The 16,640-nt window shown below is 36.0% G+C and overlaps 2 protein-coding genes across 2 annotated transcripts in view; one reads left to right on the plus strand and one right to left on the minus strand.

Moving 5' to 3' along the window:
- Brf (Brf RNA polymerase III subunit) overlaps positions 1–1,168 on the plus strand; it is a 53,628-nt gene extending 52,460 nt beyond the window's left edge. The window contains exon 16 of the mRNA XM_085480357.1: positions 36–1,168. The gene's annotated coding sequence lies outside the window, so the exon portion shown is untranslated. The remainder of the gene's footprint in view (positions 1–35) is intronic.
- A 13,486-nt stretch (positions 1,169–14,654) lies between these two features.
- Positions 14,655–15,098, minus strand: LOC146724176 (uncharacterized). Its single transcript, XM_085480365.1, has one exon. It carries the CDS (start codon positions 15,096–15,098, stop codon positions 14,655–14,657), a length of 444 nt encoding a protein of 147 aa, XP_085336491.1.
- Between the last annotated feature and the right edge of the window lie 1,542 nt (positions 15,099–16,640).

Below are 16,640 nucleotides of genomic sequence, written 5' to 3' on the forward strand. Positions count from 1 at the left end.
AATATTTAAATAAATCATTCGATTATTTGTTACAGATGCATAATGTGAAATATATATTGCGTACACGAAACGATAATTGGAAGATAATGTTAGGCAAGAATTATTGCTATTCTTATTGTTCTTTTACATATAATATACATATACAGAGAAACAATGATAATACGAAAACCGGTTCTTGCTGATATCTCCCAATAATCGCATTCGTTCAACGCATTAGTGTTTGTGTCTACATGGATGTTACTACATATGCGATGTAAGAGAGACAAGGACAGAATGATAGTCTCTCCTTGTCAAGCTGTTAGCTGTCAGTATGTTACCACGGAAATTTCCCCTGCTCTTTATGAATCTAGTGAGAATCTTATCGTCCAGATATTTCATAAAATAAATGACATAACTTTGGTTTTTTTTTTTTTTAATATATTCTTGATATAATAAAGTAGTCCGCCAAAGAGTCGGATTTTGCATTTTTGCTCTGAAAAATTTATAATAAATAAAATACGGACTCCTGGCTAACCCAACCTTACCCGTTACTAGCTGCGTATTCCCCCAAGTTATATTATAAATTTTATTCTCATCTTTTTTTCAATAAATAACTCTTTGGCGGACTGCATTTGAGCTTACTGATTAAGAATATCATAAATTTAATAAGATTCATTCAGTAGTTTCGCTAATATCTGGAATATAAGAATCTCTAATTCCCGGCCGGCCGATAGGCGTCTCCACCATGTCGCCTGCCGACCCTTAATGTCTACCATCGACATATAGAATGGACTGAGCATCGCGATGGGTAAGCGCGCGCCTGCTTTAGAGTGAGAAGTACTACATCTGAGGCCTATGTTTGTCTCTCTTTTTGCAGGGCCGTCTAAAAAAATTACGGACCATGTGCATTTTTCTATATAATATATAATTTTAATATATATTTAACAAAACTATGCAAGTTACGTATATATAATATAATTATATACAGCTTTAAAACAATATGTTTAAAGAATGTGTTACAATAATGTCCTATAAAAAATACTTTTAATGTACTTACTTATGCATCTGTATATCCTTTTTATTTTTATCATACGTAATTTTGCACACAAAACACCTTAAAACCATTTTTTAATTTTTAAAGATAAAGATAAACGTTTCACGTTATTCCAAAGCGAGTAGGCGAAGGTGAGGTGTCAAAAATTTAATGCTATGTTACTGCTAGAATTCTGGAGGGGGACGAAATAACAAATCAGAAGCTTGCAAGAGAGACAAACATAGGCCTCAGATGTAGTACCTCTCACTCTAAAGCAGGCGCGCGTTTACATATCGCAATGCTCAGTCCATTCTATATGTCGATAATGTCTACTAAGCGTACTTTAAACTTGATTTCCAAGTAAAATAATTATTTCCCAAACGTTAAAACTATTACAGACATGTTTCCCAAATAATTCTAAACTACGAGAATCTATCCTAAGCGGGACAATCCACGTTTGCTAACGTACATAGATTTGATTGTCTTATGAACTTATGCATAGAAATTTACCAATCGATTTTTTTGTTGTTTTAGCGCTTATGCAAGAGTGTGCTGCCCTGCTTTAAGTCGAATCGTCCGCAGCCGTGAACTTAGCCGTCACTTCGACTTTTTAATTTTTATTTTTTCTATGTTATTGCGTTGTTGTTGTTGTCTAATTCAACATTGATTGTTTTATTTCGATTTTCTATCTAAAAAAAAAAATTTTAACTGCTGGAAGTTAATCCGGTAAAAAATCTTCATCTTTTATTCTCAAAGCGGTCAACATGTTGCGAAGCTGCGAGTTGTTGGTCATGAAATTTTAGCGTGTTGTTATAATTTTCTTAATTGGAAAATACGTCAACATTCAAAAACTAAATAGGTCCGAAGTTCTCCACCGGTCTAAGTTCAAGAGTCGGCCACGTGGTCGATATCGTGCTAATCTCGTCATTCTAAAGTGAAACGGATGCAAAAGTAAAAATTCCAACACGTTAGATTTTAAGAAATATTTTGATTCGAAGCAGAAAATTTTAATCATTTTACACAATTGTACTTAGAAAAAATTAAAATGACTACATTCACTCCGAATTGATGTTGTAACTCTCGCGTGTGTGAATATTCGCGAAATAACTCCGAATTTTAGTGTTGCCACGCCAGAAAGCAACAATTTTTTTATGTAGTGGACATGTAAATTTGTAAGTCATAAACATTTGCATTGAATGTTCCGACCACCTAAAACAAACCGATATACGTTAACATATGTCTTACACTGGCGGTATTCGAGGATACGCTGAAAAGACCTCCGCCTCCGCTAAAGGCGTATTAGCAAGCTAATAATGCACACATCTTATTTATTTTTATAATGCTTGAGCACAAGTATGTCATATATGTAAATAATATCAAAAATTAATTGTTTCCAAATTGTACTGTTATAATAAAAACGTTAATAAAAAAAAAGAAATGTTTTTTCGAATTATTGTCTGCTAACTATACGCTCAATCTATTTTAATTAATAATAAATAAATTATTAAGCGGGGAGCACACACTTTTGCATAGGCGCATAAGCGTAAACATGAGAATCTTGATTGGTCTATAAACGTATGCATAAGAAATTCAACCAATCAAATTTCTTATGCATATGTTTATGCGCTTATGCAAGAGTGTGTGCTCTCCGCTTTACTTCCTAAACTACGAGAATCTATTCCTAAAGCGGGAGCACACACGTTTGCATAAGCGTAAACATAAGAATCTTGATTGATCTATGAACGTATGCATAAGAAATTTAACCAATCGAATTTTTTATGCATATGTTTATGCGCTTATGCAAGAGTGTGTGCTGCCCGCTTTAAGGGTCGACAGGTCGTCCGGCCAGGGCTCCGTGAACTTAGCCGGTCGACTTCGACTTTTTTAATTTTTTAATTTTTTTATCGTTTGTTGGTCGTTTGTTGGTGTTTGTTGGTCTAATTTCAACATTTGTTGGTTCTTAGTTTCTTTTTTTAATTAAAAAAGAAAAATTAGCGGGAAGTTAGCCGGAAAAATCTCATTTTTAATTAAAAAGCGGTCTAATCGATGCGTAATCGCCTGCTGACGTTTGTTGGTCTAATTTTAGCGTTTGTTGGTTTATATTTTTTTCTTAAATTGGAAAAATTATCTCTAAAAAATTAAAAAATTAAAAAAGTCGAAGTCGACCGGCTAAGTTCACGGAGCCTCCGGCCAGGGGGTCGATTGTGTAACTTTTTCTAAAGTGAAAACGTGAAAAGTGAAAAATTTCCACCAATCACGCATTGATTTTAAAATGAAATCGATGTGTGATTGGAAGAAATTTTTCACTTTTCACATTTTCACTTTAGAAAAAATTACACAATCGACCTTCAGACTCCGAATTGATGTTGGAGACCTCGCGCGGTGACAACGCGAAACTCCGATTTTAGTGTTGCCAACGCCGAGAAACCAATTCTCAGGTTTTATGTAGTGGTGCATGTATGTACACGTACATACACCATTGCATTGTTTACGCGGACGCACCGTAGAGAGACAAGGACCGATAATCACGTGTACTCCTTGTTCCTCTACCGTGGCGGTATTCGCGAGATACGGCCTGAAAATGCTTTCTGGCCTTCCGTAGCAGAAGGCAGTAATGTAGCAAGGCTAATAAGCACCCACTTTTTATAAATTTTATATATGCTTATGCACATATGTATGTATATATATGTAAATAATATCAAAAATTACATATATGTTTCCAAATTGTACAGTGATACTTAATAATAATAAAATAATAATTCGAAGAGTGAACTAATGTACAAAATGTAAGACACGGGCGCTTATTAGGTTTATTGGCAATTGATTGCTTTTTTTATTTTGTATTTTTTCATCGACTTTACATATCATCAGCGCGATAAAGAGACAAGGAGAGAACAACTATTAATTCTAGTCTGTTGTAGAATATGTCGTAAATTTATATACTAATATATATATACATAATGGCAAAGGTCTATGTCATCGTGAAAACTCGGGTTCAAATTTATCGGTATCAAGACTTTTTTCTTTTTTAATAATATATTGAAATATATAAAAGTGATTAAAAATATTTTTTTGGTAAAAATAATTAACTGAAGAATTCTCAAAATATAGAAAATACTATTTATTTACGGAATTACAAATTAATTTATTTACGGAATTATTTTGCATTTGCAATGTGTGTAGTTGTAAAATTATTTTCAATATTAAAAAATTTTTAAGATTTACCTATAAAAATATATTTTTTTAAAATAATTTTGATATATTTCAATATATATTATAAAAAAAATTATACCGGATAGAAAAAAAAATTTATATTATTATACCAAATAGACATAGGGTGCGTTCCGTTATGCACTGCAAGTACTGACAGTACTACCAATAGCGTTCCGATATAGATAGCAGTGCACTGCGAAAGTACTATCATGAGTATATGACGTCATTAATTTTGACGTTATTTCCTGTTGCGATTACTGCAACCGGCGAGGTAAAGCACTCGCAGTAATCAAGATGGCTACCTCCATGTGTACGATGGAACTAACTTTTAAATTCCATATCTGAATATAATGATACAATATTTTTAACGTAATTTTTACATTTTATTCTAGGTATTTTAATTTGTCGTCTCATTTCATTTATTAATTCCATTTCCAAATCGCTTTCACTTGATGACTCACTCGAATCATATATATTCTCGATTAAATTATATGTAATTAATGCAATAATGGTATTATCCATTTCACCAATTTTTCACTCGATGATTATTAACGAAAAAGGTTAGTTAAAAGTCTGCTGAAAGAGTACTGTAGTGCGTTCCGTTTTACTATTTTGCAGTAGCTTCAAAGTGCACAAAATTAAAAAGGAACGCTGTCAACAGTACACTTGCATGACGTCATAGTGCCAGTACTTGCAGTGCATAACGGAACGCACCCTTAAACTCGAATTTTCTGATGCAAGAGAGACAAAGAATGATACTCTCTCTTTATCAAGCTGTCAGTACGTTACCACGGAAATGTCCCATGAGTTGCTCTTTATATAGATCTAGTGAGATTTGTTCATCCCAGATATTAAGCGGGGAGCACACACTTTTGCATAGGCGCATAAGCGTAAGTATAAGAATCTTGATTGGTCTACAAACGTATGCATAAAAAATTCAACCAATCGAATTTCTTATGCATATGCTTATGCGCTTATGCAAAAGTGTGTGCTCCCCGCTTTACATAAAAAGAAGTTACGTAGCTTCGTGAAATATTTTTTAATATATTTTTTATATAATAAAACAAGGCGGCTAAGAGTCGGATTTTGCATTATAGCTCTTAAAAATTTATAATAAATTAAGGGTCGACAGGTCGGTCAGCCAAACTCCGAATTGATGTTGGAGACCTCGCGCGGTGACAACGCGAAACTCCGATTTCAGTGTTGCCAACGCCGAGAAACCAATTCTCAGGTTTTATGTAGTGGTGCATGTCTGTACACGTACATACACCATTGCATTGCTCACGCGAACGCACCGTAGAGAGACAAGGACCGATAATCACGTGTTCTCCTTGTTCCTCTACCGTGCCGGTATACGCGAGATGCCGCCTGAAAATGGCCCTCCGTAGCAGAATATATGCTTATGCACATATGTGCGTATATATATATATATATATATATATATATATATATACTTATCAATCGCATATAAATTTTTTATGAGCTTTTTTGCTCAGTTGCGAGCTCACGAGGCGAGACAAATTTTTTATACACGCGAAATGCCCCACTCTGTGTTCGTCCTCCACGTACAGCAGATTGACGTGTCTGTCCTTCTTTTTTCCCGAAAGACGTAACGGGACGATGTTCTCGTTCTCGATGATGTACACGTTTACGGAGATGTCGTTTGCAAGTTCGAATTTTTTAATTTGATTAACAGTCACTGGAAACTCAATGTCTTGGAGATTCAGCACTGTGGTGTAATGCGGATAGGAGGATTCCCGTTCCACATGTATATCAGCGGGGTACAGAGCGGCCACCACTGACCATGCGAAACACGCATTGTCCGCTGATCGCACATTAACAACCGCTTTCTTTGTCACAATTTTTGGCGGTAATTTGACGTGGCACCCCGCGCGCATTGGATTGTACTTTTATGTATTTACATTTACTGTCAAATCTATTATCCGTGACAATGCCCAGCCGCTATCACGTTCTTGGAATTCTTCTAACGATGCTAGCGTGGGTTCGATTACGCGGCGCTCGTACCACTCGCGTACATCAGACGTGCGAAAGAGTTCAAAGTTTCTCGCGTTGATACTTTTATTGGCGCGCTTGTCACCGGACACAAATTCGCCGTTGAAAACAGTGTTCACTTTTACACTGATGTGTCTCTGTAGCACATTCTCCACGTTCTTGACTACAATGTCTGCGGCATTTTCCAAAAATTGACGCGGTTCGATATAGTCTGCGTTAATTACCGCACCGGTCAGTATACGGCTATTGAACGCCGTATCGATTTCGCGCCAAACGAGTCTTTGCACGTTATTGCCGCCACCACTAAATCCGCCGCCACTAGGTATGGATTCACCGACATACCGTCTCTGCAAGCGCACCTTTGCATCCTCGAGTCGCGCTATTCTCGCCACCAGAGATTGTCTATGTCCAATTGAGAGACGCGGACGCTTGACACGGCTGCGTTCTTTCAGATCTTCGATAAATTCTTCGCACTCTTGCAGCCATCCGAAATATTCCCCAAGGTGGCGACTTGGCGGGAACGCTCCAACAGGTCGCGCTCAACGTTCTCCATTTTTTGTAAAAATTCACTTGTACTGCACAGAAATAACTACTTGTGATCACTAAACTTTTTTTCTTGCACTCCGAATGAAGAGAGCGTGCGCTCGCCAGTGGTACTATGGCCCGGCAGCTGCATCGGTCCTCATTATATATCCCGATCATCCCTTTGTTCTTCAACGTGCGATGATGCAATTGTTAACCTACCCGCCGATAGAAATATTATTCGAGTCGGATCCAAGCCTGGATTGACACGTCGGATCCAAGCCTGATTCTGCGAAGACATGTCGGATCCAAGCCTGGATTCCGCGTTCGCCCTCCATACTTTCCCCGCTAATATTTCTTAGAAATGTACGTATCAACCCGCTTGATTGTCGGCGCTCGATATAAGCCTGGATTTGGATTCTGCGGCAGCCCTTTTGTTCTTAATAATTCTTAGAATTTGATTACTCAGAATTTTTTACCTTATCTTATCTTCAGAGAAAAGGAGGGGTGTCAATAAGGCCGTTTTTTGGACCACGTCAGAATCGCTCCAAACTGTGGTATTTTCTTCCTACCGATGTAGCTCACAACCTCCTAGAACCGTTTGCTGTCCGAGCAATTAGAGTCTGAGAACGGGCAACTTGAAATCTCAAAAATCAATGGAGTTTTTCACATGGTGGTAGTGCCGGTCTCATTTCAGCATGTCATTGTTGAGCTTCCATCACCATATTTTCTCAAAAACTACTAGAGTATTTGCTGCTTTAAATACGAAAGGGAGCTCATCAGACCTTCATGCATTCAAGATAGAATCAAGCCTGGTATTTTGAACGGATTGCCATATTACTGAACAATCATGCAATAGCATCCCTTGCGATGAATTGGACGATACTACTATAAGCCCAAACTTGATTTTAAGGAATAACATCATTTTGCGAATGCAATGTATATTCGAAATCACATACTGTGAAAAAATATTTGAATTCCAAACCTCAGTGAAGAGATGTAAAGAATACCTTCCGGAACGGACTTCTTTTTCATAGAATGCAATGCTCAGTTTCGCGGATAAATACTTTATTTATTTTAAGAGTTTAACTAGGCTCTGTAATATATAAATATAAATTTAACATATATAAGATAGGCAATAAGAGCCAAATCGCGGATGACAGTGCGTTATTCTAAACGAAACTAAATTTTTTCGTTAGAATTAAATACCTGTGCACAAGGCACCAAATTTTTACTTGGACACGGCCAAGATATAAAATTGGAATAATCTCTACAAGAGATTTTTAATTCCATGTATCCCCTATTCCCCCTAAAGAAATAAAGTGCGAGAGAAAAATATAGATCCGAAAGTCGCAGAATCGGGAATCGAACCCGAGACCTTTCGCTTGCCGGGCGACTGCTCTTCCAACTGAGCTATTCAGATCCTTTCGATTCTATACTTTTCTCTGTTATATATATTAATGTTGGTAAATAAACGCCTTTAAGCCAGCGTGTATAAATTAAGAGTTTAACTAGGCTCTGTAATATATAAATATAAATTTAACATATATAAGATAGGCAATAAGAGCCAAATCGCGGATGACAGTGCGTTATTCTAAACGAAACTAAATTTTTTCGTTAGAATTAAATACCTGTGCACAAGGCACCAAATTTTTACTTGGACACGGCCAAGATATAAAATTGGAATAATCTCTACAAGAGATTTTTAATTCCATGTATCCCCTATTCCCCCTAAAGAAATAAAGTGCGAGAGAAAAATATAGATCCGAAAGTCGCAGACGCCTATATTACAGAGCCTAGTTAAACTCTTAATTTATACACGCTGGCTTAAAGGCGTTTATTTACCAACATTAATATATATAACAGAGAAAAGTATAGAATCGAAAGGATCTGAATAGCTCAGTTGGAAGAGCAGTCGCCCGGCAAGCGAAAGGTCTCGGGTTCGATTCCCGATTCTGCGACTTTCGGATCTATATTTTTCTCTCGCACTTTATTTCTTTAGGGGGAATAGGGGATACATGGAATTAAAAATCTCTTGTAGAGATTATTCCAATTTTATATCTTGGCCGTGTCCAAGTAAAAATTTGGTGCCTTGTGCACAGGTATTTAATTCTAACGAAAAAATTTAGTTTCGTTTAGAATAACGCACTGTCATCCGCGATTTGGCTCTTATTGCCTATCTTATATATGTTAAATTTATATTTATATATTACAGAGCCTAGTTAAACTCTTAATTTATACACGCTGGCTTAAAGGCGTTTATTTACCAACATTAATATATATAACAGAGAAAAGTATAGAATCGAAAGGATCTGAATAGCTCAGTTGGAAGAGCAGTCGCCCGGCAAGCGAAAGGTCTCGGGTTCGATTCCCGATTCTGCGACTTTCGGATCTATATTTTTCTCTCGCACTTTATTTCTTTAGGGGGAATAGGGGATACATGGAATTAAAAATCTCTTGTAGAGATTATTCCAATTTTATATCTTGGCCGTGTCCAAGTAAAAATTTGGTGCCTTGTGCACAGGTATTTAATTCTAACGAAAAAATTTAGTTTCGTTTAGAATAACGCACTGTCATCCGCGATTTGGCTCTTATTGCCTATCTTATATATGTTAAATTTATATTTATATATTACAGAGCCTAGTTAAACTCTTAATTTATACACGCTGGCTTAAAGGCGTTTATTTACCAACATTAATATATATAACAGAGAAAAGTATAGAATCGAAAGGATCTGAATAGCTCAGTTGGAAGAGCAGTCGCCCGGCAAGCGAAAGGTCTCGGGTTCGATTCCCGATTCTGCGACTTTCGGATCTATATTTTTCTCTCGCACTTTATTTCTTTAGGGGGAATAGGGGATACATGGAATTAAAAATCTCTTGTAGAGATTATTCCAATTTTATATCTTGGCCGTGTCCAAGTAAAAATTTGGTGCCTTGTGCACAGGTATTTAATTCTAACGAAAAAATTTAGTTTCGTTTAGAATAACGCACTGTCATCCGCGATTTGGCTCTTATTGCCTATCTTATATATGTTAAATTTATATTTATTTATTTTATTTATTATTTTTATTATTGTTTTTATTCGCAGCAACTACTCTCGTAGTGTTTGAGAAAATATGGTGATGGAAGCTCAACAATGACATGCTGAAATGAGACCTGCACTATCACCATGTGAAAAACTCCATTGATTTTTGAGATTTCAAGTTGCCCGTTCTCAGACTCTAATTGCTCGGACAGCAAACGGTTCTAGGAGGTTGTGAGCTACATCGGTAGGAAGAAAATACCACAGTTTGGAGCGATTCTGACGTGGTCCAAAAAACGGCCTTATTGACACCCCTCCTTTAGATGACGAAACGCAACCCCCTTAGTAATAGATATCTGAATGTCGGCGCTCGATCCAAGCCTGGATTCTGAATCGGCGGCAGCCATTCGCAGAATTTTTATCTTATCATGGGTAATAGATATCGCTGTAACAGATATCGCTGGAATGTTTATCTTATCTTGTTTATAAAAACTTAGATATCGCTGGAATGTTTATCTTATCTTGTTTATGAAAACTTAGATATCGCTGGAATGTTTATCTTATCTTGTTTATGAAAACTTAGATATCCGCTTATCTTATTTTGTTTATAAAAACTTAGATATCGCTGGAATGTTTATCTTATCTTGTTTATGAAAACTTAGATATCGCTGGAATGTTTATCTTATCTTGTTTGTGAAAACTTAGATATCGCTGGAATGTTTATCTTATCTTGTAATAGATATCGCTGGAATGTTTATCTTTTGTTTATAAACATATCAGGTAACATGAGCCCCTTTTCAGGTAATATGAGCCCCTTATCAGGTAACCTGATAAGATAAGCTTATCTGCTGATAAGACTCTCTCCCCCGCGTGACGTCACCCCCCTCACCCCCTCACCCCCGCCCCGTCCCTCACCCCCCTCATTGCCCCTGGTCTAGACCCGGCCTAGTATTACTACTGACGAATATATCGTCTCTGATATAAAATATTTTTTTTTAATAACCAGAACGCACATGCAAATCGTTCTGGGAGAAGATATTTTAGAAACAATTAGCAGGCAAATATATCGTCTCTGATATAAAATATCTTTTTTTAATAACCAGAACGTACATGCAAATCGTTCTGGGAGAAGATATTTTTAAAGCAACTAGCAGACGAATGGATCGTCTTTGGCATGAAATATCTTTTTTTGTTACTGCTGCAACTTTATAACTATTATTACTACTATTGTACTATTGTAACTACTATTTATTCTATTATAGTATTTTTATTACTAATAACTATTTAAAATAAGCAAGTGATTGCTTTATTTTTCAGAAATCATTATTTTTCGAAATTATATATATATATATATATATATATATATATATATATATGCAGGGTGTTCCATAATTCGCGAGTCACCTTTCATGGGCAGATAGAGCGTGTTAAACTGAATAGAAAAGTCCTGTATTATTTTGCGATATTTGCAATAATTATTGAGTTATTAACTAAAATATCTAAACAAATGAGCGGGTAGAAAGCAGTAGGCCGGACTCGGTGTGCATGTCGAATGATTTATTTGTTATATGCCGCTTTTGTTAGTATTAAAAATATCATCTTACTTTTCGGCGCCACTACATTGGTCGCCGCTCGCTGCATGACGCCACCTCTCGATCAAATAATGCTTTCTACCTGCTTATTCGTTTAGATATTTTAATAAATAACTTAATAATTATTGCGAATATCGCAAAATAATACATGAATTTTCTATTCAGTTTAACACGCTCTATCTGCCCATGAAAGGTGATTCGCGAATTATGGGACACCCTGTATATATATTTATTTATGTAAAAAAATTTTATAAAAATTGAACCCCATAAATGTTGAATAAGAATGAGGGGGGTATCATTAGATTCATTAGAATATCGCAACAAATTTATAGATGGAGAAAATCTTGAAAATTTCAAAATCATGTTTATTTTTAAAATGATTTCAAGAATACAAATATAAATTTCACTGTGGACATTAGTTGCAGGACACCCTATACATACATACATATATACATACATACATTTATATATACATATATACAATATATATATATATATATATATATATATATATATATTATGTATGTATGTATGTATGTATATACAGGGTGTCCTGCAACTGATGTTCACAGTGAAACTTTGTATTCTTGAGTTTATTCTAAAAATAAAGATGATTTTGAAATTTTTAATATTTTCTCCATCTATAAATTTTTTGCAATATTCTAATATAAATATATACAGGGTGCCCCAAAAAGATCGGAACACTGAACAATCTAGAAAAGTATACGTTTTACAGAAAAAAGTTTCAGACAAAAGTTGTACAAAATCTATTAATTGATCTTATCAGTTTGACCTTGGATTGCGTTACCAAGGTCAGTATAAGGTCACCTTGAATTTCTTAGATGGAATCCTATATTTTTTATTACATATTCTTGTAGCTTATCTAGAGAGCTTTCCAAAACACTAATAAAATTATTTTACAAAATATCAAACTTTTTTACAAAACATCAAAATATATAAAAGAGCAATATTGAAATTGTGTTCAACTATGTCATAAAGAGACACATTTATATATGTATGTTTTACTGTCATTGACACGTTTAGATGCGTGTGCGAGATGATTCGACAGTAAAAATATATTATGTTGTCTGATTTCAATATGTTGAACATACTAAAATGGCTTTTTGACATATATATATTACTGTCGATAATAGCAAAATTAAAATTGTCGGTAATTATCGACAATTTTAGTTCCACTCAAATGAGGGCGCTAACCCGTCGGAGTTCGGCCAACGCTCCGGCATTCCCTTAACTTTAATCGTGGAAAAGCATTTGTTATTTTATTAACGCAATAAAAACTTCTTGGTTGTGGCAAAATATAATTGGTTTGGCCGGTAAAAGTAGACCTCCGGCATCCCCTTAACTCTAGGACATAAATGCCTCTTAGTCTGTCCGATCTACGATGCACTACAATGTACACAATCTATTTTGTATACAACGTTCTGACATCATTAGTTATAATGTCTTTGCCACGTTTTATCAGTCTATTTAACTTTTTGGGCAAACTAAAAACTACATTGTTCGCTTTTTCAAATAATTTTTTTATGCCATCGCTAACACTCTTTACATAGGGAAATGAGATAAATCGAGTTTTTTCAGGAATCGAATTTGAATTAACATTATTATCCTGAGTAAGATTTGAATCATTATTTTTTTCGATATAATCTAGACCATCAACGATATTGTTTTTTAGAATATTTATTTTTTTATTAACGTATTTTTTGATAATATGTTCCGGAAAACAATTATTAAATAAAATATTTTTTACAATCTCAATATTATTATTGTGGAATTGTTTATCAGAAAATAAAATTGCATGGTCAGTTATAAATTGTATTAATTTTGTATTTTAATGGGTAACTAGAAAGAAAATTAATATATCTGTCTGAACAAGTCGGTTTTCTAAACCAATTAGTTATCATTCTAGTTTTGAGACTTTTGCGGCCATTGAAATCATTAATGCAAAAGGTTTCCGGATAGATGCCGCGTGGTTTAACAGCGTAATGCCGACGTTTCGCAAACGTTGCAGTTTGCATCTTCAGGGCTGAGAGCTCCGATATTGAGCTTTCTTGGGTTGTGGTCCTTATATATATTATGTGAGGTTTTTCATCTACGGAAACGTATTCCGTAATGACGTCGCCTAGTGGTGTGAGTGTATATTAAGGGCAGTGTGCCAAATAGGGTTTGTTTGATAACCTTTGTCGCGGTTGAAGTTGTCGGGATGTTTCAGAATTTCTAAGGCTTCACGATGTTTTCTGGCGAAATAGCTTTGCGAGGGGGCTAGTCTGATTGCTTTGTCGTATTGTACCGAGTGTCCCGTCTCCATCCAATGTTCTGCCAAGGCTGATTGACTAAAATGGCAGTACCTGGCACTTCCGTTGGTGTTCCTTAATTCGTGTACTGATCTTTCTCCCAGTTTCTTCTATGTACACTTTTCCGCAGGAGCAAGAAATCCTGTATACACCTGGTGTTTCTAAGTGTGGTCTCCGGTCCTTGGGATTAAGAAGTAGTTGCGCAATCTTATTTTGAGGTTTGGAAATTACTTTGATATTGTGTTTACCCAGTGTGCGCGACGGAAAGCAGAATAGGAATCGGAAGCGAGACGACAGAGAAGCACTGCACTCGACACACACGTATTGTTAAAGAAAATATATTTACACTACTAACAACAAAAATTATAATTATTCAATCCGCACAGAATTTACCAAAAGATAGCCGAGTCGAAAGTATCAGAAAGTACAATAACCGAGAGAAAAGCCGTGTCAAAAATAAGGTACTAAATGTTCCGCAAGCAACGGTAATTAAACGCAAAAAAGACAAGCAATCTTTTTTGGAAAGTAGAAGCACACTCTAGACGCGACAAGCAATCGGAAAAGAGCGCCGCGGTCACGAGAGAGGAGGTTTATATAGGCCCTTTTTTCGAGAACATTTGCGAACATTTTCTCTTGTTCTATCGTGAAGTTAAGGGCGAAAGAACGTTTGTTGTAATTGTTTACTCCTGAGCTCGATCTCATTTTTGTTATTATACGAACTATTTTTTGTCTCCTCTCGCGCGACCGAGTTGTTTACAATTTATTGTTAGATGATTTAAGCGCTTATTTCTCGAAGGCGCGGAGTATCCGTATACCTTCGCGGCCGAGCGCTAATTGTATATAATATGCGCCTTTATAATGTATTTTTATTGATATATATAGCATGATTCATGAGGCATGAAAACGATGCATAAATATTATATATTTTGCATGAGTGTGGTCTTATGCTTTTTATTTTGCAGGTTTTTAAACGTTCGATTTTCGAACACCCAGGATCCTGCTACTGCGTTCTGTTGTACCCTGAAGATACAGAAGGATCGTCCATTTTTTATCTTCTTTTTCTTCTTCTTTTTCACTTGATGCACTTATATTTGTAGAACTGGAGATTTTATTTTTCAGCTTTTCAGTTGTTCGATGGATGTCTTTGGTGTTGTACCCATTCTTGGTCAAGACTTGGTTGAGATATTCTAATTCTTTATTCAGGGAAGTTGGTTCAGAAATTGTTAAGGCTCTGTATATTAATGAACTGATGACAGAATTCTTCTGAGCCGGGTGATGATGAGAGGTGGCATGGAGGTAACGATTCGTATGTGTTGGTTTTCGATAAACCCGATGGCCTAAGGTGCCGTCTTCGTTTTTCTTAATTAGCACGTCTAAAAAGGGGAGCTGATTATTCTGTTCTATTTCCATTGTGAACTGAATACTGCGGTGCTGAGAATTTAGAAAGTCGAGAAATTGAGGGAGCGTTTCTCTGCCATGACTCCAGATGACAAAGGTGTCATCAACCTATCGAAACCATATAGAGGGTTAGAGAGGTGCGTTTTTTAGGACTTTATTTTCAAAATGTTCTATAAAAATGTTTGCAATGATAGATGAGATGGGGGATCCCATTGCTGCTCCGGAGGTTTGTTCATAGAACTCTCCTTGAAATTGGAAATAGGTTGAGGTTAGGCAATGTTCTATTAATGGGAAAAAAATTTGAGTCAATATTTTCAGATTTTTTAATAATATCTAGAGTGTCTTGTACTGGAACATTCGTGAACAAAGATACCATATCAAAACTGACAAGAATGTCATTCCCCTCTAATGAGTTTTTGTTTTGAGTTTGGTAATCCTGCTCACAAAGTCTGTTGAGTTTTTAATATGGGAATCATTGAGTCCTGTAAGGATTTGGAGAGGTTTGACAAGAAACTGAGCTAATTGATAAGTGGATCCTCCGATATTGCTAACAATAGGGTGTAATGGAACTGAATCTTTATGGATTTTTGGAAGACCATAAAGTCTGGGGGCTGAAGAGTCTCGAGGGGTTAGCTTTTTAGTTGTTTGGGGAGGGAGACCTGCATTTTTGAAAAGCGAAGAAGTTTTTTTTTTATGCTGGAGGTCGGGTTGCGTTTAAGTTTTTCATAAACATTGTGATCTGAGAGTATGGCCTTGATTTTGTCGCAGTATTCATCTTTGTCCATAACTACCGTGGTGTTTCCCTTGTCTGCCGGTAGAACAATAATCTTACTATTCTGTTTGAGACTACGGAGTGTTAGTCGTTCTTCCCTGCTTATATTTTGACTGGGAAGTTTGGCTTTGTGAAGAACGTTAGTAATTCGATTTCTAATATCGTTGCTTGTTTCAGCGCGAAGGTGGAAGATAGCTGTTTCAACTTCGCTGATAATTTCTTCCGTAGGAATATTATTGGGGGTGATGGCAAAATTATGTCCTTTGGCAAGGATAGAGATTTCAGAAGAAGAAAGAACTTGACTGCTAAGATTTTTTACTGTATGTGTGAGTACTGGAGTTAAGGTTTCTGGTTTGATTTTATTATATTTGTTTTTCTGTATTCGTGTTTTGGCTTCAGCCGAGCGAGTAGCTTGTTTATATGTTACTCTATCTAAGATTTGCCACGAAAAAGAAGATAAAAAATGGACGATCCTTCCGTATCTTCAGGGTACAACAGAACGCATTAGCAGGATCCTGGGTAAACACAATATCAAAGTAATTTCCAAACCTCAAAATAAGATTGCGCAACTACTTTCTAATCCCAAGAACCGGAGACCACACTTAGAAACACCAGGTGTATACAGGATTCATTGCTCCTGCGGAAAAGTGTACATAGAAGAAACTGGGAGAAAGATCAGTACACGAATTAAGGAACACCAACGGAGTGCCAGGTATTGCCATTTTAGTCAATTAGCCTTGGCAGAACATTGGATGGAGATGAGACACTCGGTACAATACGAC

This window comes from Nylanderia fulva, unplaced genomic scaffold, assembly GCF_048542155.1.
Source record: "Nylanderia fulva isolate GAGA-0341 unplaced genomic scaffold, ASM4854215v1 Scaffold145, whole genome shotgun sequence".
Taxonomy (NCBI): Eukaryota; Metazoa; Arthropoda; class Insecta; order Hymenoptera; family Formicidae; genus Nylanderia; species Nylanderia fulva.

Bases quoted from the DNA above. Each gene is read 5' to 3' on its own strand.
- LOC146724176 (XM_085480365.1), bottom strand. From the start codon at position 15,098: ATGGAAATAGAACAGAATAATCAGCTCCCCTTTTTAGACGTGCTAATT.